General features: G+C 34.0%; 1 protein-coding gene across 1 annotated transcript in view; it reads left to right on the top strand.

Annotated features, from left to right (window-relative positions):
* ADAM23 (ADAM metallopeptidase domain 23) overlaps window positions 1-23,301 on the top strand; it is a 144,592-nt gene that overhangs the window by 115,748 nt on the left and 5,543 nt on the right. Inside the window, exons 21-25 of the mRNA XM_039844553.1 lie at window positions 645-750; window positions 3,429-3,548; window positions 5,049-5,217; window positions 7,185-7,296; window positions 18,484-18,574. Of these exons, the coding sequence (XP_039700487.1) occupies window positions 645-750; window positions 3,429-3,548; window positions 5,049-5,217; window positions 7,185-7,296; window positions 18,484-18,574 (598 nt within the window). The remainder of the gene's footprint in view (window positions 1-644; window positions 751-3,428; window positions 3,549-5,048; window positions 5,218-7,184; window positions 7,297-18,483; window positions 18,575-23,301) is intronic.

Genomic DNA, 23,301 nt, shown 5'->3' on the forward strand with positions numbered 1-23,301 from the left:
CCCCTCAATGAAAAGAAAGCACATAACTGGAGAATAGAGCCCCTCTCCTGCACAAGTGATTTCAGTGTCAAATGTCATTTAGCTGAAAGATTTACATTTGGTTCTTCAGTTTTGACAGAGGAAAGATAATGAAATATTTGTCTTTCGAAGGGTTTAAATATCAAAACCCAAGTGCCAACATAAAATCTCAATTGACTAAGACTTTATAATATCTCCTGATAGTAATATAAAGCAGAACTAAGAATGTTTATTGATTTTCTATGTATCATTTCACTAATTTCTGCTGATGATTATTCCTACCATCCATCTTCAAACCCACCAACAAGAATTAGAAATAAGTTTGTTTCTCAAGTTAAAAACAGTTATGTGTTGGAGCTGTCTTGTATTAGCCCACAAGAGCCAGTTGTTAAATTTTTAGGAATTGTAGAAGCCAATTGACATTACATTGATACCTTGAAATTAGCCACGCATTATACCATGGAAATTTGCATAATGATATTTATACCATGCAAATTGGTCAATGCTGCAAATTAGGAATTTTTTTTTTCTGGAGAAACCAGTCGTTAAACATTTGCTGTCACATTACTGGTTATGACTAACAAAGAGAACTGAAATAATTTCCTCCTCTTGCTTATGTCCAAAAGAGGCTTCAGGGTCTGACAAGTTCTGTTATGAAAAGCTGAATACAGAAGGCACAGAGAAGGGAAACTGTGGGAAAGATGGAGATCGATGGATCCAGTGCAGCAAACAGTGAGTACTCAGCTCTGGAGCCTAATGAAATGGGCACAAAATAAACGTTACTGAATTTTTTATAAATGTTCAACTATTTCAAATTTTATAGTATACGTCTAAAAATTTTTTATCAGTTTATTTAGAGACAAATGCCGTGGCACAGACTCACTCCATTTCTGTAAAATTTAGAAAATCTCTCACATGCTGTATTTTACTTGATGCTTTTTTTGAAGAGATACTTTGCCAACATATTACAAATTAATATTAGGTTTTAATTTTCTACTGTTGCTAGAAGATATGCCCTATGAATGCACTAATATATACAGAGCTCTATAAGCAAAATATGTAGACCATATGTATTTTGGGGAACATTTAAAGTGACATAACATATATTTTTGATAATTTAACAAGTGCAGCACCTTTTGATTTGGTTAAATAACTAATATCTATATCAGATTTTTTTCCCTTCTAAAAGCCATCTAGTTTGTTCATATCAGACATCTTTACTGAGGAAATGAAATATTTTCAGAGCACATCAGTGGTGTTTTGCCTTGATTATTGAGGAAAATTAAAATTGTGATTTAACGGTTTATTAAAGTTAACTCAATAACTTTGGGACCATTAAGTTATAGGCCAAAGCTCCAGTTTTTTTCTGTAGCAATGAGGGTTCTTCTCTCAATTTAGAAGCACAGCAAGGATTTAAGGAAAATTTTTATTTCTCTGGTTAATATTTCTGTGTTGCACTGTATGAAACTTTGCAATTTCATCTAGTCTTTGATGAGAGATGAGGACTTAAGAGACAATAAATTGTTGATCATAATTTCTATAAAATCAACCCAAAATATAGAACAATGCTTCCCACCTGATATCTCATAAGTAAGGTACAGATGTTCTGCAGTGTTCAGTCCTTGAGGAACCAGGGAAAAGGAGAAAGTGGGATCTAAATTTGCCAAAATCCATGGGATTGAATGTCTCTAGATATGATTAAGTTCGTTCCTTAACTTGGTGTCCTAGACAAATCCAATCATTTCTCTGTGTCTCTGTGACTTCAAAAAGTTTGAGAGGCATTGGATCAGATCATTGTAAAAGATAGCTTTTGCATACTGATAACAGAATATCCAACTACCAAGAAATTAAAGAAAAACAATGTGTGTTTTCTGAAACTTGTAAATATCATGAAATGTAAGATATAGATAGAAAAGTGAGTAATACCAAAATATACATTTAACCAAATAGTTATGAAGTGAATTTTTGTGTAACCTCTATCTGGATCAAGAAATAGAACACTGAAGCATCCTAGAAAATTATTCTTTCCCCTCATGATGTCCCTGTCTCTCTTCTGGAGGTACTATCATTTTGACTTTATGGCAATATCTTTCTTGGTTTTCTTTAGAGTTTTACTACCTAACTTTCCATCTCTAAATGATATATTTTGCCAAAAGTGTTGATAACTTTATAGAAAAGGCATCATGCTTCCTATATCATTTTGTCTTTTGCTTCTTAAGTTCAGCATTTTAAGAGTCTTCCATGGTATACACAACTGCCTCTTAATTTTTTTGTTCGTTTTACTTTCATTCATATTCATAGTCATATACCACAATTTGTTTCTCCATTCTATGTTGATGTACATTTAGATTGTTTCTGTGTTTTGTCTATTAGGAACCATGCTGCTATGAACATTCCTTACATGTAATTTAGTGTATATTTGGACATATTTTTCTAAAGCTAGTACCTAGAGAAAAATTTGCTAAGTCATAGGGGGTACATGTTTTCAGTGTTATCTGATGATGTCACACAGTTTTCTAAAACATTTGTACTAGTAAATCCCACCAGCAATAACATGTATGAGAATTTTGTCATACTGCATTCTCACCAACACTTGGTATTAGCAGCCTTTTTACTTTTATCTATTCCAGAGGTGTGAGCTTTTATATTATTGTGGTTTTAATTTGTCCTTCCCTGATTACAAATAGAATTAAGTACATTTTCATGCTTTTATTGGACATGGATTTCCTTTTTTTTTTTTTTTTGATGTGCTACTTCAATTCTTTGCCTATTTTTTAGGAGTGCATTATTTACTTAACAAGATAGACTGGAGGTAGATGCAATCCTGCTGGGTGAGTCATTTAAAGTGTCACCGAGAACCTGGGTGATTTCTGCCCCTCTGCTCTATAATCCTTAGCGTCTTGAGTTTGCATCCTTATGCCTGTGAACTCACGATTGCAAAGTAGATGCAAAGACCCCACATTCAAAGGTAGCAAACAGAGGTAGAAGCAAAAGATCTTCTCTGTCAGGCTCTAACCTTTTATCCAGAAAGCAAAATTCTACCCAGCGACTTCCTAGCTGGCTTTTTCACACTTCTCAACACTCAGGGGCCACTTTTAGTTCTAAGAGGATGAGAAGAAAAGATGACTAGGAAAGTGGGTGCAAGGAATGGGAAGTACATGAATAGCTTAGACACTAGTCATGACCGTCTTTCAGGGCCGGGAATTTTACTGAGCCGAACAAAAATGTGATCCCGTTAATAAAAAGGAAGAGGTCATAGCCGACCAACAATATCTGAAGAAATGTTTCTGTTTAAAAGGAAAGAGAACACTTTGTTTTTGAATGTATATAGACTAAATAGTTTTGATTTTTTGAGGTTGATCCTCTTCTCTCGTTTTATCTTTTTTTTTTTTTTTTTTAAACCTGTCTAGTGATGTGTTCTGTGGATTTTTACTCTGTACCAATCTTACTCGAGCTCCACGTATTGGTCAACTTCAGGGTGAGATCATCCCAACTTCCTTCTACCATCAAGGCCGGGTAATTGATTGCAGGTAACATATTAAATATTGCAAATTCGAATGAATAATGAGAATTACAAATTTAGAAAAATCAAGGGAAATTTTTCTATGTCTTACAAGAGGAATTCTGACTGAGATTTTATTATCCCCTTTCATGTTAAGAGTCATTTAAAAAACAAAGTTTGTGACTAGATTTGCAAATTGCATTCATTCAAAAATTGTACCAGTAATTAGTAGTAAGGTATTCTTTGTAATTATAACCTTAAGAGTAGAATTATGTTATCTGTTTTGACCTATGATTAAAGCTTTGAACATTGAAATATGTCACTATTTAAGCACTATGTGTGTTTTATTTTTTATAACCAAAAAAAAAAAAAAAAAGAGTTTAAGCTTTACTTTAAGTAGCATGTGTCTGGTTTAGAAGATTGTTAAATAAATACCCAATCACATATAGAAAATATTTATTAAAATGTTATTTATAGTTGTAGCAAACATTTGATACCTAACTATCAGTGCGTACAAGGGGCAGAAAGTATGAGGCCTATTTTTTAGGCAGGGGAGTCATATTGTATTCTAAATAATCATTGTTCCCTTCAAAGTAGTCATAATTCTCAGATACTATACTCTCCTTCACATGGTACTGTCATTGCTCAAAAATCTTCTGGAATTCCCCTCACAGAATTGCCTTCAGCATCTGTAAAACTTTATTCTTAGTATCCCCAGAGAAGCAAACCTTCATCTTATGTGAGTGAATGTAAGATTCAGAAACATCCAAAAGTAATTTTGAACAAAATTTAGTAAATTGATTGGGTAACCAAATTGGATAATGCTGTCTTGATCAAATGATTGCTGTTTTTCTATCTTTTAAATAGCTCTGAAGGCAATTCTAATAGGGCCTTAGATAATAAGATCCTTCCTGAAATAAATTTTTAGTCTTCAAATATAGTTTGATGCCCACAAGCTTCCTTTGAATATGTGAGTTTCATAAATTATATCATTAATTATATCATTAATTATTTCATAAATTATATCATTATATTTTACACTGGTGTATTTACAACCTCATTATATTTTAAACTGGTATATTTGTAAAATATTCAGCAAGATACTCTATTAGTAATTATAGTATTGATTATTATTCAAATTCAAGTTGCTCTTAACTTTGCAGTTTTACACATTTGAAAGCCTTAGAGAGCTATGATAAGATTGCTTCTGTTGTTCTTGTACATACACCTCTACCCTAGTTGTAATGTTGGTCTTGAAAACGTGAAGATTTAGAATACACTTTGTGCAAATGACGTTTTTTTCCCTGATGACATGCAGTGTAATAATGATAGAGAAAGCTAGTTCCTTTAATCATGTTCTTTTATTAAGAGGAGGTGGAGAAGGGGGAAAGGAAAAGTGGAGTATGCGAGGAGAAATCCATGCCCTCTGACAGCCTCTTCAGCATCATGAAGAGCAAGGCTCATTCATGTTGACATTATATTTCTAAGTGTGGTGCTAATGATTGTATGAATATCTCTCTCTTTTTAGTGGTGCTCATGTGGTGTTAGATGATGATACAGATGTGGGCTATGTGGAAGATGGGACGCCATGCGGCCCATCTATGATGTGTTTAGATCGGAAGTGCCTGCAGATTCAGGCCCTAAATATGAGCAGTTGCCCACTTGATTCCAAGGGTAAAGTCTGTTCAGGCCATGGGGTAAGTAGGCTTTAATGTTCCAATTCAAACTTTCAATGTCTGGCATCGTCAGAGTTCACAATGATTAGACTTCTAGTTCACCTACTCGCCTTTTGTGGCTATTGCCTATATCTGCACTATGATTATTTTCTTAATATCTTTATCTGCTAACAATGACACCTATATGTATTGATATGGTATATTTTTGTTATTTCTTTTATCACTGGCTATTTGAATTCACCACATTCTCTAGATATAGCTTGACATCTAAGGAGTTGGAAGAAAATTGATATGATTCCTAAATGAACTGTATCAACCCAATGTGATTACTTTATACTGTTCAAAATAACTTAAACTTCTCAGTAATTCCCTTTCAGCTATTCAAAATGCATACTTGGTGTCTATATGTACAAGATCAGATCAGACTGGAAGTTGGATCATTGATAATTCACACATTTAAAGTTCTGTAGTTATGTTTGAATCATTGCCAGCCAAAGAGGAGCTGCTCCCCCTACCTGCATGTATCTTTAATTCTATGAAGAAAGAGTTTGGGCAGACATTTTCTGGCAAACCTAGGCTTAATATCTAAAAACATCTTAATAATTATTCAAATTGAGCTTGTAAAAGGAAGATATTTCAAAATTTATGCAGAGCTCAGAAGTGGATAAAAGAGACATGAGGAAGCTGAGAATGATAATATAAAAGGAAGAGGCTGGAATGAAGGGGAAAATACTCGAAAATATAGATAGCTAAGCAGGTGATATAGAATAGAATAAGGTAGAAAGGCCTAAGAAGCATACGCTCAACCACTATGTATTATAGTTTCAAGTTTAGCTGAATCATAGGCTCACAAGGGAAGCTGTATTGCCTAGTGATCAAGAGCATGAATTTGGGGGCTAGAAGAATCCTGTGTTTGAATCCTGGCTCTACTTCTTGCTGTCCTTCTGACTTTGGGCAAGTCACTTAACCTCTCTCATCCATCGTAATGCTAGTGTGAGGATAATGAGATGCTATACATAAAACACTTAGCATAGGTACCTGGCACATAGTAAATATTCAATAATTGCTGTTCAAATTAATGCACTGGGCAGAACCTTTCAGTTATTGCTTTATAAGCATTATAAAACTTAGTGCATAAAAGGGCCCTTGATTCTCTACTATTCCTCCCACTTTTTAATCTTGTTTAAAAAAAAGGTCAAATTCAGTCTTGTTAATCTAATCATGGTATTGTAACATTTCAGAGTAAAAAGCCTCTTATATCAATAAGCTTAAGTTTGATTTTGTCATCTCTAATAATCTGTCTCTGAATGTATTTTACAGGCAAATAAGGGTTTAAACTACTATATCTCTAGTTTGCAGACGGTTATTTATTTCATCTAAATTACAAGTCCATTCCAGCTTGCTGCTTGGTTCCCAGAGGAAGAGACAGGAGACAGAGATCATTCTAGGAGGGGCTCCAGCCTGGCTGACTGAGAGAAGAGATACCATGGCAGAGAGGGAAAGTGGGAGGGGTGCTTATTTGGCTGGAAAAGTATCACCAAATGAATTTGGTGTTGAATATGGTGAAGTAATGAGCAATGCATTGGTGATTTATGTCTCCTGATCTTTAATCTCTAGCAACACTTCTTGAACCCAGTATCTATTAATTCCTTGAATTAAACATATATGTTCCTTAATATGGTCCTATTTCTGAAAAAAACTACATCGTTAGACATTTCTATACTTAAATAATATCAATGTGAATAACATTTAATTAAAATGTCTTCCTTTTAATATTTTTTTTGGTAATTAACTGAAAAAACATCATTCAGCTATTTGATCCATACATGAATTCCCCTTGCCTAGTATTCAAAACTGTGGGAGAGTTTTAAAAAATTTGAAAATGGCTTTTAAAGTGTCTGCCAGACCCCATGTCTCTTTTATGTTTATCACGAGTATTCTACAAAGCACAGTGAAAATGTTCCATCTCTGTTATTTGTTCTTCCCAGGTGTGTAGTAACGAAGCCACCTGCATCTGTGATTTCACCTGGGCAGGGACAGACTGCAGTATCCGGGATCCAGTTAGGAACCCTCACCCCCGCAAGGATGAGGGACCCAAGGGTTTGTGTGATTTCAGTTTCAATTCTTAATATACGGAATTTATTGGTACTTTTCCAATGGTGCCAATAAAACGTAATAGATTGGAAAGGAGACACGTAAAAATACCTCTTTCTGCCATTAAAATGTATAATTCATGTTACTGTAGAAATAAGGATTCTAGTATATCATACTGAAAAAATGTTTGAACTACCCCTTAGTCTAGAACTGAGATTAGGAGGGAGTAAATTTACCAATTTCTTTTCTTCCAGTTTCATTTCTTTTCTTTAAACTTCATTCTTTTTTCATAATAACAAATGCTAATTTTATAGTTCATCTAAGCTATGTGAGTTTTCTAACAGATAAATCTTTTTGGCTGACATGAGAGTCTTGTCATTCCTTAGTACTTGAGAAGTGAAATTGTACTTGAGGAGTGAAATTGTACTTGAGAAGTGAAGACTAAAATGTGGAAGTTGTAGTCTTCTATACTCTGTTTTAAATACACTTTTGATTAGGAAGAAGTTGAATTTTGTTCACAGAACTTGAATTGTTCAAAGAAAACATGAAAGATCTAGACCTTTGTTTTTTATCAACCATTAAAAGGAGTGAAATTAGAATTTTAGAATTAGAAGATGTCTCAGTGACCAACTAGACCATCCTCATTTTGCAGATGAGGATGCCCAGGCCCTGAGGTCAAGTAATATGCTATAGTTACCCAGGTAACCAGAAGCAGGGCTGGGACCAGGACCCAAGTGCCCGATATTAGGCCCAGTTTCTTCTGTTACATAATACTATAACGTAATCTATGTCATCATGAATATGGTAATCACTTTCTCATTATTCCCCCCATTCCCAAGCCCTGATATTATTTTTTAAGACCAAGAAAAGTCATTAGTTGCAATAGGCTTACAGTAGCACCTATGGCATTGTACGTACCTGGAAAACCAAGGAGTGAATAGTGTATCCCAGTGACACTGTACATCAGGTTCTTCTTTTTGATGATTCTGCTAACAGTATTTTATAAATAACTATCATGTTTTTTTCCTGCAGGTGGGAAATATGTGTGTAGAAATAGTGCCATTTCGATCTGCTTAGTTTTGGGACAAAATTTCATTTAAACTCTGAACTTCAGTATTGTCCATATGAGAAAATAAGACTTCAAAAGCGTATGAAGCTCTACAGTCTTAAATTCCTGAAGGGATGTAGGCTGACTCAAGTGTGTACTTAATGTTCGGTAATTGTGAGTGTGTTAAAACACTTTCCATGCATTTGCTTAATATGTCCATGATATTAAACTTCTATAAGAATAATAATCACACCCTCACAGTCTATTTCTGTTCTTCTGTTTCTAAAAAGGAACCAATTTCATTTTTACATGTAGTCTTTTGTTACTTTAAAACTAGAACAAAAAATTCTTGGATCCACCTTCAGAAGTTAGATTTAGAGAAAATTTAGGCTCTGACAGGAGAAGCAGAGGTTCATTTTTTTCCAAATTTTCTCTCCATACATGTCTGTGATTCTCTTAAAGATCTACATGCTGTTTCCTCAAGGGATGGATAAAGGTGCCTGAACAGATGGGCAGAGCTAAATCGGCCTAGACTCTGTCTCTTTTCATTAGGTCGGGTAGGGGATTATTAACTGTCTGACTCTATCTATTCCTCCTTCCTATATCCATCCAGGCCTAGAAAACTTATATGGGGGCATATAGTGAATAGCTGCATTCTAGAGAAGGAGATATTCACAGTTGCCTTTTTTGTTTGTTTGTTTTGGTTTTTCCTTATTTAGCACGGTGGTGCTATTTTGCACGATCTTTAAAGATAGCCTCTTTGATCATGCAAGTAATACATATTTATAGTAGAAAATTTTTGAACATACAGAAAAAATTAAAAAAAAATAAATATCACCCTTAATCCTACAACTCAGAGGTGATCAATATAAGCATTTTGGTATATTTTATTGTTGTTGTTATTGTTTTTCACATTCTTAATGAAGACAATGGAGTCATTAGGGTCAGGATAACCATTGGTTCTAAAATTAAGATCTTCATGATCTCTAATAATCTTGATTAAATTGAAAAAGCCATTAATTGATATTAATGAAGAGCAGTTATTATTGTAAATTATTAGATTTCCAGAAAAGTCGAGCAATTTTAGCATAACTAAATAATAGCTTTATCTTTATTTATTTATATCTTTTCAGCCTTTATAGAAAAATCTGTTAATATACTAGTAAAATGGGAAACAACAGAAATCAAAACTTTAACACTTTGTTGTAGGTTTTATGATTTTATTTTTGATATTCTGATTAAAAGAAGATGATGAAAGAGAAACTATGTACTTCTATTTTTATCTGGGTAGCAAGTATTCATTGACTGTCTACTATTTAAAATACAGTGCATCCTTGGCACACAGTAAACACTCAATAAATATTACATCTCTTCCCTTTGGGAACATATAAGGGAAGGAAATGCTGCATATTGGTGCTGGTTTTCAGTTTACCAGTATCCGTTTGTTATATTGCCTTGCTGAAGAGTAATAGGAAATGAACTCAAGATATTGAAACAATCAGTACTCACTTGACTGTGGGTTCAGCAGCTGCGTGAGGAGCCAAGGTTTTTCTCTATAACTGCATGCTGTATATTCTTTTTCATGATCGAAGGTTTGGTTGGCACTTGCCTTATGGAGCTGTGTTCGGGCCCTGCCAAATGCTTGCCATGTGTAATGAGCAACACTGCAATAATCTGACCTGTCATATCCATAGATGAAGGTTTTTTTTGTATAGACATAGTGAGAGGGTATTAAAAATACTTAGTTTTACTTAATTTCATTATACTTGCTATAGAGAAAAATTTCAAGAAGGAAAATGAAACTATTACCTTTTTTTTTTTTTTTAATGACAGCAAGCATAAAAGATAAATTGTACCCAACTACAGCCCTTTGGATCAAGGCCAAAATAGTAAAAGTAAAGGTGAATTCTGTGACTCTTTCCATTGATTTGAAGTTGTTAGAAATGAACCAATGTATTTTGGGTATTTCTTTCATTTTAATTATAAATTGCTGGAAGAATAAAAATTCAACCTCTTCAGCTAGGTAGGAACTGAAAACACATGAAAACATTGCTATTGAAGTCACTCTGCACTAAAATTGTCCACTTTTGACCCACTGTTCAGCAAATGTAGTGTATATTTGAACTCTGTTTAAGAGACCTAGAATTGTGACCTGCTGTGGGAAGAGGCTTGTCAAGTATCCATAACTTTTGTTAATTTGTAGGTACCTTTGCATGGTGCTCATTATGAGATACAATGGAACCTTTCTTATTGGATGATTTATATCACCATCATAGGAGGGAAGAGAAGATGCTGGGACAGATCAAATGTTTTTGTTGATATGGAAGGGCAGAGAGCTTCCTGGGAAGCTTTGTTCGGACCCTTTCATCATGACCATAGTCATCAAATCAGAGATAGAAAGGCCTTAGTGGAAATTTAGTCCAGGCCCATTGTTTTATAAATGAGAAAACTAATTTAATGATCAGGGTTAACAGATAGTTGGGGCAGAGCCAAGAATAAAACACAGATTACCTGATCTTGAGTCCGATGCCTTTTCTGTTATTGTACATGGCCTCATTTAAAGCTGAGTATACATTAAGTTATGCTGGTTCTTAAAGCATAATAATAAGTAGAAGGGGTGAAACAATAACCAAGTAATGATTAAGCTTATTAGCTGATTTATTACTTGTCGAAGGAAGTGTTATATTATTAGCATTTAGTATTTTGGAAACAATAATTTCTAAGTCTTAATACCTTGAAGGGTATTATTTAGTGTTTATGTTTACTTTTTGCATGTATCTTTTTAAAAGATGACTTCTTTTGTGAGTGCACAAATCTGTGATTTGTAGTTCAGATGATTACATATGAGAAGTTATGATTTTCATATATGATTATGCTTATGTATAATTATATTTCACTAAGATATTTTTCTCATTAGCAATAGCCTCATTAATAATGTAAGGATTTACCATGTTCTAAAATTTTTCAATAACTGTGAGTTTGTTTTCTTTAGGTTCAGAAAAATGCCATGATATTTTCATAGGCAGCTAAACTGATTGAAATAATATTCTTATATGAAATAATTTATTTTTTATTTTCTTAGATATTTGTCCCAATATATCCCAAAATGAACTTAATTATTATTATTATTATTATTATTATTATTATTATTATTATTTCATGAAAAAGAGTAAGGAGATGAGTGTAGATCTGACATGTTGAAATATAGAGCTAGATAAAATATCTGTCATGCCAATATTATACTCTAAAGAATATATTTAGTATTTATTTCTAATCTTAAATTTTAGCAAAATAATAAATCCGGCAGAAAGAACTTTGGTCCATGGAATACAAATGATGATTTTGATACCTCCTGTCTTGGAAATATTAAGGGATATAGGATTATAGCCCCTTTTAGCTCATTGGAATCACATGGACTAAATAATGCACCTTTCTATTTCAGAAACTCCCTAAAAGTAAGAAGAAGAAGAAAAAGAATCACTCGGTTTCAAAAACACAATTTCAAAATGTCTGAAACATGACTTATCTGTGGAAGAATTCTATATATAAAATAGAAATTCTTAAGAAAAGGAGAAAATTCATAGTTTGTGTCTTGATACTATATACTTCTCAAAAAGTCTACATTTTAGTACATATGAACCTAGATAGTAGGAACCAAGACTAAAAGTAATAATTATAAACCAACGAACAACAGAAATAAACAAGGAAACAACAATGAAGACATACTACTAAATGATAGTTTTCACAGTCAATAGTGAAAGAGAAGTGTGTCAAAGAGTTAAGGAACAAAGTTAAGTCCCTGATAAGAGGACTGTGTTATTAGTTAGAATTTTTTTTTTTAAGCTAGAATCTTTAAGAGTTCCATCTTCAGGTTTCATGGGATGAAAAGAAAAATAAGGTCTATCATCATTTGCCCATTATAGTTCCTAGAACAGAAGAGGGCATTTAGTAGATAATGAAAGAATGAGTGAGTGAGTGAACAAATACAGTTACATCATAAATTAGTATAGAAATAAAATCAGAGCATGTGCTCTCAAAGGTCCCAGGAATTTTTTTTCAATAAGATAAATTCTTAGTAGCTGTGAAGAGCAGCTGAGACCTCAGTTTGCAAATATATCCCCTGTAAAATTTCACCTGTTTGTGAGCCACTCAATTAATTCATGTCGGTTTGAAAACAGATTTAGTCCCTACTTACTAGAAAAGATAACCTTGTTACTATCTTGATAAAGGATCAAATGACTTTTACATATATTCTCAGTATAGCAGAATTCGAAGTAGTAGGAGGGTGGAAGAAAAAGGAGGGGAGAGGATACTTTTGAAAATGCTATTTTCTCACTTTTATTTTGCTTTGGTGTTAAGAGTACATACTTACTTATCAGTTAAGAATTTGGAGATAATTATTCTTGTTCAATGGAGATTACAGACTATCTGTTTATCTTGCACATATATTTGAAGTATCTGTAGAAATGTCTTGTTCCTCTGGTTGTGTTTTGAACACCTACATGATGGATAGCCTAATTCTCTTGATTCTGCAGTGAGAAATTACATCCTTAGCCTTTAAAATATTTATATTCATCATTCATACAGTTACTATAATTTTTTAAAAATTAACAAATTTTTATTCAGCATCAAATTTTACAGGAGTGTGTGTACATTTTCTATAATTTAGCATATATGGCTTATATAAAAATTAAAGAGGTAGTAGGACTCTCGTGTATTCTGGCTCTGAGAGCCAGTGCCTAAAACTTAAGCAAAAAAATATATATATAAAATATATTTTTTTATTTCTACATATAATATATCCTAATTAATTTAATATTCTGAAAACAATGATTTTCTAAGGTCTTAAAAAAATGAGGCATTATATCTGGAATACCTTTTATCTCAGTATTTGCTTCCATAATTTGGAAATCTGAGTTGTAATTTAGGTTATTTTGAATTATATATCGTCATATTTGGAAAACATTACCACTACCTTATATGTTGGTCTTTTTTCCTTTCCCCTCACTGCTCTCAATAGCCTTTTTCTGTTTTCTGTTGTGTCCCCATCTTTTTTGTGTTTAAGAACAACTCAGGTTGTACTTAGGTAATGGTAAAACTAGAATCTCTCTCTCATTATTTGCCCTGTGATAAAATGAAGTAATTGTACAGTTGCTTACCTGGCTTAGAAATCTAAGATTTTCTCTTTTTTGGAAGACTATTTAGCTAAAAAGTCAATGAACCCAATATTAAACCTTAGGAAATTGTGAGTTCCAGTCGTGGTTCTATGTTTTGTTTTCACTGTGTCTCATAGCACACAGTCTATAAATGCAGCCTTATTGAGGCTAATCTCTATTTCCATTAGTGGACTGATTTGAAGCCAGTACTTTTGATTCATAGAAATGTGAGATAAAGTAAATATAGGTCCACACACTTGCATGCACACACACAGACACACTCAACCCTAAGTAAATGCAGTTATTTGAAATAAACTTTTTCAGGTAAAATAACTTTCCAGATAAAAGTCCATTTAATTTTAAACATACTCTCTTTTTAAATTTGTAAAGATTTTCGCAGAATTGAACAAGTTCTGAATTTTAAAAAGATGTAGCTTAGACCTAGTTTACAGCTCAAGAATTTTTTAAAAAATATACTAATGGTTTATTACTTTCATAATTAAAATATAGATGTGCTGTTATGCAGTGTAAACTACATTTTAATTTTACCTCACTCCTCGTAGGAAGAGTATCTCAAATTGGATTATTTATGTGTTTAAAGGTATAAGATATTATGTTTTTAAGTAGGGTTAGTGGAGTTTGAAGGTAAATTCAAAATTATCCTCGAATATTTTCAGTGTGTATGTAGATCTTAATTTCAAATCATAAAGCAAAGATTTTTATTTAACTGAATTTCAAAACATTTCCTAAAGAGATTATTTTGTATGTTAGTGAAATCAGTGTGTAATTAATTTCCTTTGTTAAAAAAAAAAATCTCCGTTTTTCCCTCCACACAGTGAACATGGCCACAAGCAGACTAATAGGTGCTGTGGCAGGCACCATTCTGGCCCTGGGGGTGATTTTTGGAGGCACAGGGTGGGGAATAGAGTAAGCATCTTTATGAGTTTCAGAGTGTTTCTGTTTGGTTCCTGGTGTGTGAGCTGACCCTTGGTACCTGACTTCCCATGTGTCGTCTCATTGATGTGTGTCCCGTGGTAGTGCAACTTGTGGTGTGATTTGGACGTGTTCGTGTCTTGTGGTTTTCTGTGCAGTGGAGAACCTTCTCCTGTCTGGACCAATGTGGGGCATAAAATAATATTGGGGTGCTTATGATGTCTTTACACTTAAGGCAATGGTCCAAACCTTTCCATTGCTCCTCCACTTGAAAAAAACAATTTTAAGATATGCCTTTTTTAAAAAAAAAAATTATTTATTGGCAAAAAATGCTTTAATATGGGTGTTTTATTAAGATTCCTGTAACAAAATTAATCATCACCAAATAGATCCACATATACACCTAGGAATTACCAACAGTTGTAGCTCTTTTTAAAAATAATTTGAATGATAGTCGCTAATATTTTCTCCAATTTTTTTGAACAATATAGGAGGCTTCAGTTTAATTTTTTTTAAAGAAGATATTTAGGATACTGCCTTTATTTTATTTTTTTTTACAAAACAAAACAGGTTACTATCTTAAAGTTTATATAAATTTTTGGGAGCCAGCAGCATTAAGAATGAGAAGATATTTAATCCAAACCTGCAAAACCTTAAGTGAACAGTTGTTAATTATCTGGTGGATTTGTCTTAAAAATAGCCAGCATGTTAATAAATATATTGCGCATCACTTGCCCATTAAGCCCTCACGGAAATACAGCTCTCTGGTGCCTTTATTTAGGTTGCTCTGTACTTGATCCACGCATCCTCAGAATAGCTGTCAGTTCATGGGATATTGCTTTCATGAGATTGCTAATCTATAGATTAAAACGTTATCATATTTTGGTTTTTTTTCTCTCTCTCTAATTACAGAGAGAGCATTTGCAAATAACAGAAATACTCCTTCTCATGCTGTCTTTTCTACTCACCGTGGTGGTGGTGAACACTTCACAGCAGCACAGGAACAAATTACTGGTATCTTAAGAAATCACCAGATACTCTCCACTCAGCCAGCCCAAACCACGGGCTTGCTGATAACATCACACACGTACCTCCTTAATGCCATCAATTGCACCACACAGAAGCTCTTTTTACTTACAGGATCTGGGAGAAATGGCACGAAGAGGGAAGCAGCTCTGTAGGTCACACTTTGTTTTGGAGATAAACCTTCTCCCTCCTGGATCTCAAGGTTTTTGACTAGACTTGGCTCTTCTGATGGATGTTGGCTGTGAAACTAGTTAACCCAGAAGAAGCTAGAAATACTGGAAAAGAGATTTTGTTTCTCCTTTCTGATTAGAAAATAAAGTATATCACAGAAGTAAAATATTCAGAGAAAATAAGAACTTTATTTTATGAAATTTCACCTTGGCTCTGTTGACTGGATTATATATAGAAGTAACATTTCTCTTCCAGAGGAAATTCTGTACATTTATGTGAAATTCCTCCTTGGAAGAAAGGTAGTTTTTTTTTAAAAAATCATCCCAATTCTATTTTCTCCATATAATTTCTTGGCTGTTGGTGGGCTACAATGTATTAACTGAAGGGATGAGTTTTAATAATTTTCCCTTCGAGTCTTAGAGCTAGGCAAAATCCAAGGCCTTTGTTGTAAAGCATAGTCCTTGTTACCAGCATTTGTTCCATCCATCCCTTTCAGTGTTGTTGGTTTGTGGCCTTTTCTGGTTGTGACAGGTAAGTCTGTATAGGTGTGTGTATATGTATTGAAAGTAGATGTTATCATTCTTGGCTTATATACTGTTTTTGTCTATTAGTTAACTAATTTTTTTCCTTCGAATTTTAAATTTCACCTTAATTGCTGAAAGTAAATACCATTTAAAAAGAATAAAATCTACATAGGATGATATAGTTTTAACAGTTTCTAATTTAACTGATAGAATAATGTTCATTTAGTCACTAAGGATTCCATGGACAGAGGTTTTGTCTTATTTATTTTGTTTGCTTTTATTTCTACTCCTTAGCTAATAATTGTACATTCGGAATCATTTCTCATGGATTATGTGTTGATTTTAATTCCAACCTGTTCTCTGAGCTAGTAATGTGCAAATCATGTCTAAAGCATAGATTATGTACATGGTAATATAAATATCTTTAAATGTTTGTGTCAAAATTTGATTCCCTATTAAACCGTGGGGAGAAAATACATACAAATGGCATAATGTTTCATTAGCACAGGGGTTAGCAAACTGTCTGCGAAAGGCCAGATGGTAAATGCATTTGGCATTGCAGGTGACAGGATGTCTGTCACAACCATGCAACTCTGCTGTCCTAACATGAAAGCAGTGGTAAACAATATGTAGACGAATGAGTGTGGCTGTGCTTTAATAGAGTTTCTTTGAAAAAACAGTCAGCAGGGCCAGATTTGGCTGTGGGCTGGAGCTTTCTGACTGTTGATAGAGAGCAGAAACTTTAGAGTCAGACAAATTTGAGTTAAATCTTGCCTCCATCACTTATCAATTTCTAGAAGCCTCAGTTTTTTCATGTGTTCAACAGAGATAGTCATAGTTCCTACCTTGTATAGTTTTGTGAGGATCAAATGAAATAAGCCTTGTCAAGTGCTTAGTAGAACTGCACCTGGCATGTCGTAAATGCTCATATGTATAATATATAGCGGCCAACCTGTTTTTATTGTTCTCATTATTAGTATTATTATTTTATTGGTGTACCTCTACAGGCCACTGAGATTGGTGTTCTGTGGAACCTCAGTGGTTAGTCTTAAGAGTGTGTCTGTCACAAGCCCAGAAGCCTGAAGAGGCTGCATTCCCGAGACACCCATTGCAGCTGTCCTCCACCTTTCTACTCACACCCACAAGCACTGGGTAGTCTCTGAGTAAAAACATATGCCGCACACAATTTTAGTGCTGCTAAAAGTGGCATCCATTTATGTACACAGTTGAGGGCACTGATGTGAGCAGAAAAGAGAATTATTTTACACAGCGACAAATGTGTGCACAAAATCGAGAATTTTAGGGGAACTACCAAAATTGGCCTTGTGACTTCTAGAACAGGGACATAATGTTAGGACTGAAAATATTTTGCTGTTGAGAGACACTGTTCCTGCATATTAGAATCCTGTAGGATGTGATGTTTGAAATAATTGTGTTAAGGTTAATGTTGCTTACATTTAAAAATAGTGAGGTAAGGTGTTTTTCATGTGAGTGGAGAGTGTGTGTTGTAATATTTATCAACTCTTACTCAAACAATTGACAGAAACTCCGTTTTGTATTTTTTTTCTTGCTGTCCTTCCTGTTCCCTTCTTTTTATGTATATATATCCAAGCCTCAAACTTCAAATGGGAACTTGAAAGATAGCCTTAATCGAACTTAAAGAATTCTTTCTCCATTTCCCCAAAATTACCCAAATGAGTTTTACGATTCTTTTAATCTTGCCTTTGGAACCCCATGTTGCTGTTTAAACACTGTGTGGGTTCATACAGTAAAGAAATCTATCTTTGAGAACAAGACTTCAAAGTCAGATCTTTATTAGTAACCTTCTGACTTCTGAATTTTAACTGTCTCACAGTTGGGGATAAAAATTTAGCGTTCAGACAACTATATGTATTGCTTGAAAGAACACTTCAGTAGAATATTTTCCCTTCTTTTCAGGCCCTCATCTGCCAATCAGATTGAGCTAATTCTAATTCAGTCATGTTCTTTATGCACTTTTTTACTTGTTTGATTCATGATATTGGGAAAGGGGAGGAGAAGAAAGACAGGCAATGACAGCAATCGGGGCATATTTGCTTCAAATTCTGCAAAAGGTGAATTTAATGGAATTTAATTGTCAATACTGCAGAAGCTTTAGATTTAAAGGCATTCAAATCCAAACGGTAGCTATCCATAGAATCGAAAGTGCAATTAGGCTAAGTAATACAGGCGATTTATGTGTTTAGCAATCTTTTATGCAGGGTATTTACTTCCTGAAACCGCTTAACTGCCTTTCCCTTGTGGTAACGAAAGTGATTGGCTCATATGACTTTCTTCCCATGATCCTTTGTCACAGGTCCTAGTGCCACCAATCTCATAATAGGCTCCATCGCTGGTGCCATCCTGGTAGCAGCTATTGTCCTTGGGGGCACAGGATGGGGATTTAAGTAAGCAACGCCGCATGCCTTCTTCTCAGTGGCTCTGGCACTTCTCTTTTCTGCTTACATAACCAAGTTTTGAGTTCCTGCTACAAGTTTTAACAGTAAAACTGCTAAAATTGAATATTTTTATTCAGAAATGGGTCAGAAAAGAAGAAACATGGAAACTCAAATGTCATTTTCAGGCAAGTGGGAAAACATAAATTATAGAAGGAATTCACATGGTTTAGGAGAACTAAGTAAAAGTTTTTTATGAGACATTTCAGCTTTTAGGAGCCAGCATTCTGAGATATATTTATTTATACATAGATAATCAAAGAAACTGCGTAGTTGGAAATAGTGGATATAAATTATTTCTGTATGTTTAAAACAGGCTTATATTCCATTGAATTTTTGAAATTTTCACAAGCAAATAACCATTTTTTCAATTTTTCACATGGAATTTATATAGCATTGTGATTTGAAAAGCTTCATTTAAAAGCAGATTAAATAAAATATATTTTCATTAATTCCCTAACCAGCTGAATTAGTTTCACATTGGAATTTGAAATCTATGGCTTTGTGATACTTAATATTTTCTAATTAACTGCCAGTATTGACCTAACTGGTAGGCCTGGTGCATTTTCATAGTGACCTTTTAGCTTGTATTGTACACTGATCACTAAACTAAGTTTATTTAAATAGACATGCCAGATAATCACAAATAATCCTTAATTATGATCAAAAATTTTAAACCTAATTTATCCAGTTTGGATATTTTCATACCTCCGATTCATTGGATAATTGCTTTTTATAGCTTTTAATTCTGTAGTGACTTGATTATTGTGATTTGTAAATAAGACCTCCTGTGCCAAATAGTCCTCGTGATAAATTAAGTTTCATCCAGACCTATAGAAACAAATTTAAGTGGGAAATAAGACCGTTACCTAAATTCAAAACCCGCTTTGCCTCCATTTAGTTACTCAAAGAGGAAGTTTTTGACCTGAATTATTTGAGTAATTGCCTTAATTATGAAGTTTAGTCTGTTTTTTATTTGGAATCTCGAATTCAGTATATTTAAACCAGGTAAAATGTTATTATTAGAAACCGATTATGAAAGAAAAGCCAAAAAATGATTTAAATAAATTTAACATTTTCTGTTAATTTTACTACATTAGGATTTAATGACTAAGCCTACAGGTTTTCAAGCAGCTTCAACCTGGAAAGTTGTTATCAAATGATACTTTTCTACAGAGATATTTATAAACTTGAACTCGTTTGGCGGAACAGTAGTTTTGCCATTAGTGTGTTTTCAAAAACACACACACGAAATGGGCAACTCACATTTGAATTTCTCATCATAATATTAATAAGACAATGCCCACATAATGAGTAGCTCATGTGGCACTTAACAAAAGAATATATGTTTATTCAGACTGGCCTAATTCAAGCAAAGATTTTCTTAGTGGCTCATTACTATAAATAAGTGATTGCACATTAAAGTACTTCCATAACCTGTTATTATTTTATAATGCCCCTTTGAACTTTTTTGTAAATGTTCCTCAAGGAAAAGAAATTTGGCTCATGCCCAGGCTTTAGCCTCTTTGGCATCAGGAAACCTCAGTTTCAAAGGCTTAGGAAACAGTCTACTATGCATCTTTGCCATCCAGCCACACGCAGTGTCAAATTTACCATTTCAACATTTGGAAATAAGAGCACTATTCTGTAGCAGGACCTCAAAACAGCGGCCTGGCCTAGCTCACAGCTTGAATTGCATGTTTCTTTGGGGAAAAACTGAAAAGCCTTTATCACTGTGTATATAAGTGGATTAGGCCCTGTACAGATTATATCTGAGAGAGATGTCTAATCATTAGAAGAACAGACAAAAAAGGGGGGGTAGCGGAGATGGACACTTAGGTGAGAAACAGCCTCTGTTGATGGCAGAGTGGAGATTAATGTGTAGGCATATGTGCTGCTGCACTAAGTCAACACCCCTCCCCATGCCCTAGGACTCTCATAATAATAATAATAATAATAATAAAAATTGTAGAAAGGCACACAAGAGTGTGAAGTAAATACTTTTATGCTCTGAAACAGGCAAAAGAATTTTAAAGTGAAAAGTGAAAAAACTTAAAGAGTTTAAATTTGGAGAAGCTGCTGCTTTTTGTGCTTTTAGTTGCTACATGAGGATCTATCTGAATTTGCATTAGATTTCAACAGTAGCTATGTGGTTTATATTAAGTGTTAAGTAACTGCTTCTACTTTGCAATAAAAGACTTTGGGTGCTGAATGATAAAGCTTAGGCTTTCCTAGTGCATGGCAATTTTGGAGATGATTAGTCTAGAAATGATTTGGAAGTATAACTATTTACTAGTTGAACTGAAAGCCTTTGAGTTTCTCATTGAGTTCAAGGTAAATACAAAAGAAATTCCTTTAGGTTCAGAAGTTAAAAACAGTTTGTAAAAATGACTGCTCTCAATACCTTTATTGGAAATCCCTCTCGAAACCAGGTTTCTATTACCAGAAGAGAAATTAGCAAAGTAAACCCAAGAATTTGAGAGTACATGCACTTTCAAATTAAAGGAGAATGTATTAACTGCTCAGAAGTATTGCTTTTTCCTAATGTCACACTTCTTTAGGTGTATAACTGGGAGTAATTTAAACGTAGACGTATAACACCATACATGACCTCTTCTAGTATAAATGAGAGATTAGCTGTGATTTGACCCTTGACATTACCTGCCATTCTTTATAGTTTTTTCTTGAACCACATTTCCTCTGACAGAGGTGGAAAAAAGGATGAATATATGTGAATGTGTGTGCATGTGTGAATGTATGCACCTTTCTGTGTGTAGAGTGATAATGAAGGTTTATCACGATTATTGTGATAAAAATTAAAATAAATTTAGATCTTTTTTTAGGATAGTAGATAGAAGGATAGTAGAGTCTGAAAGCTTTGCTTAATGCAAACAACACTTCTATAAGCAAGATTGTAGAATTCCTGAAAGGAAAGAGCATGTTTTATTTGGTAGATTATTTTATTTAACATATTCTGATATGTTGGTAATGTGGTAGCTATATTTTAGTAACTTCAGTTAATCCAATACTCCAAAAGTATGAGGATAATAAGTGAGGATCTAGTTTATGGATTCCAAGTCATTAAGGTGAAAAATGAATATAGGCTTTTGGTTCACCAATTTGTCCAACTTTTCCCCACATCTGCATTTATTTACCCTCACCTCATGTTCCCTTTCCTCTCCATCACCTACATACACAGAATAAAGGTATGAACTATGGTGCAGAGGATTTCAAACCTCTGTTCTGATTGACTCATGGAGACTCATAGCCTATATCTGTTGAATAAAAATGCTACTTGATTCGATCATTAGATCTGTTGCTTTTTATTAAACTTTGGAAAAAATTGTGTAGATGAAGGATTGTTTTAGCTTAGGAAAGGTGACATATATATAAAAAGAGGATTTTATATCTCCATTTAAAAATGAACAGGATATCTATTTTTACCGTGGACATTCCCCAAATTTTAATACAGGAAATTAGGTGGGCGCAATGTAGTCATTTGCATTCACGTAAAGTATATGGACACCATAGGTGGTGGTAGTAGGAAAGAGAAATTCTAGGAAAAGAACTTGAAGGTAACAGTGATGTAGTTTGTTTACAATTCAGATCACAAGATTTCAGGATGAGCATTGAGCACTTCTGACCACATTATAATGTTTCAGTCTGTGGAACCCCATCACCATGTTCCACTGTCCCACTACTTGCTCTTTCCATGGGGTTCAGTGGCAGTAGTGGCCATACTGCCTGACAGAGCTTTTTTTTGACATTAAAGATGGTAACTTATTATGTCCGTAATTATCAAATGTGATTTCTTCTTTATAAGAAGTTACTTGGGTTACAAGTTTTTACTAAGCCTGACTTCGTAAGCAATTCTGTTTGGCCTATGCTCCATTTCATCGGCTAACGAAAAGATTATTTCGGTATTCATGTAAATGAAAATTTAAAGGACCCTCCCTGGATTATCACAAGGAAAGTTAACTGAATTGTTTGAATGTCAAGTTGGGTGAAATTTGAAAGTAACTTAATATTGGTAATTATATTTTCTCAAAAGAATAAATGTCTTTTTTCTTTTTTTTGCTTTTGCTTTTTATAGAATTAGGAAATGGAATCAGTGTTAGCTAGTCTTTCCATGAGGAGGATAACCAGACTGTTGCTTATCTGAATTCCATGACCATAGCTCAATGTAAAATAAAGAACCTGATTCCCTTAGAGCCTTATCTTTCCTGGATTAGGCACTTTCTCACTCAGATCTAGCAGATGGTGGTGGTGCCAGGCTGGCCAGGCTGGCCAGTTCAGCTCCCTGACTCAGCCACTTGAGGAAGTGAACTCAGTCTAAAGTGGCCAAGGTGTTCTTGGTGGTGGTGGTGGTGGCGGGGGTGGGGTGGGGTCAGTGATGGCTCATCGTGGAAAGATAAGAAGGTGATAACGGTGGATAAATATATACCCTTGAAAGATCTAAAGGCTTTGCAATCTGAGATGGCTGTTGTTACCTGAAGAGCTTTGTTTTAATTTTGTATAGATGTAAATGTATATAATATATAGTGTGAACAAAAGTACAGGTGTTCAGAAGTAGTAAAAATTGATGAAAACTGGGTCAATGTGAGGTTTATGGATTACGATATTATTTTATAATGAACCAGAAATAGCTTACAGGTTATGATCAGAAAGTTAATTGCTTT

The sequence above is a fragment of the Pteropus medius genome, unplaced genomic scaffold, assembly GCF_902729225.1.
Source record: "Pteropus medius unplaced genomic scaffold, Ma_sr-lr_union100, whole genome shotgun sequence".
In the NCBI taxonomy this organism is placed as follows: domain Eukaryota; kingdom Metazoa; phylum Chordata; class Mammalia; order Chiroptera; family Pteropodidae; genus Pteropus; species Pteropus medius.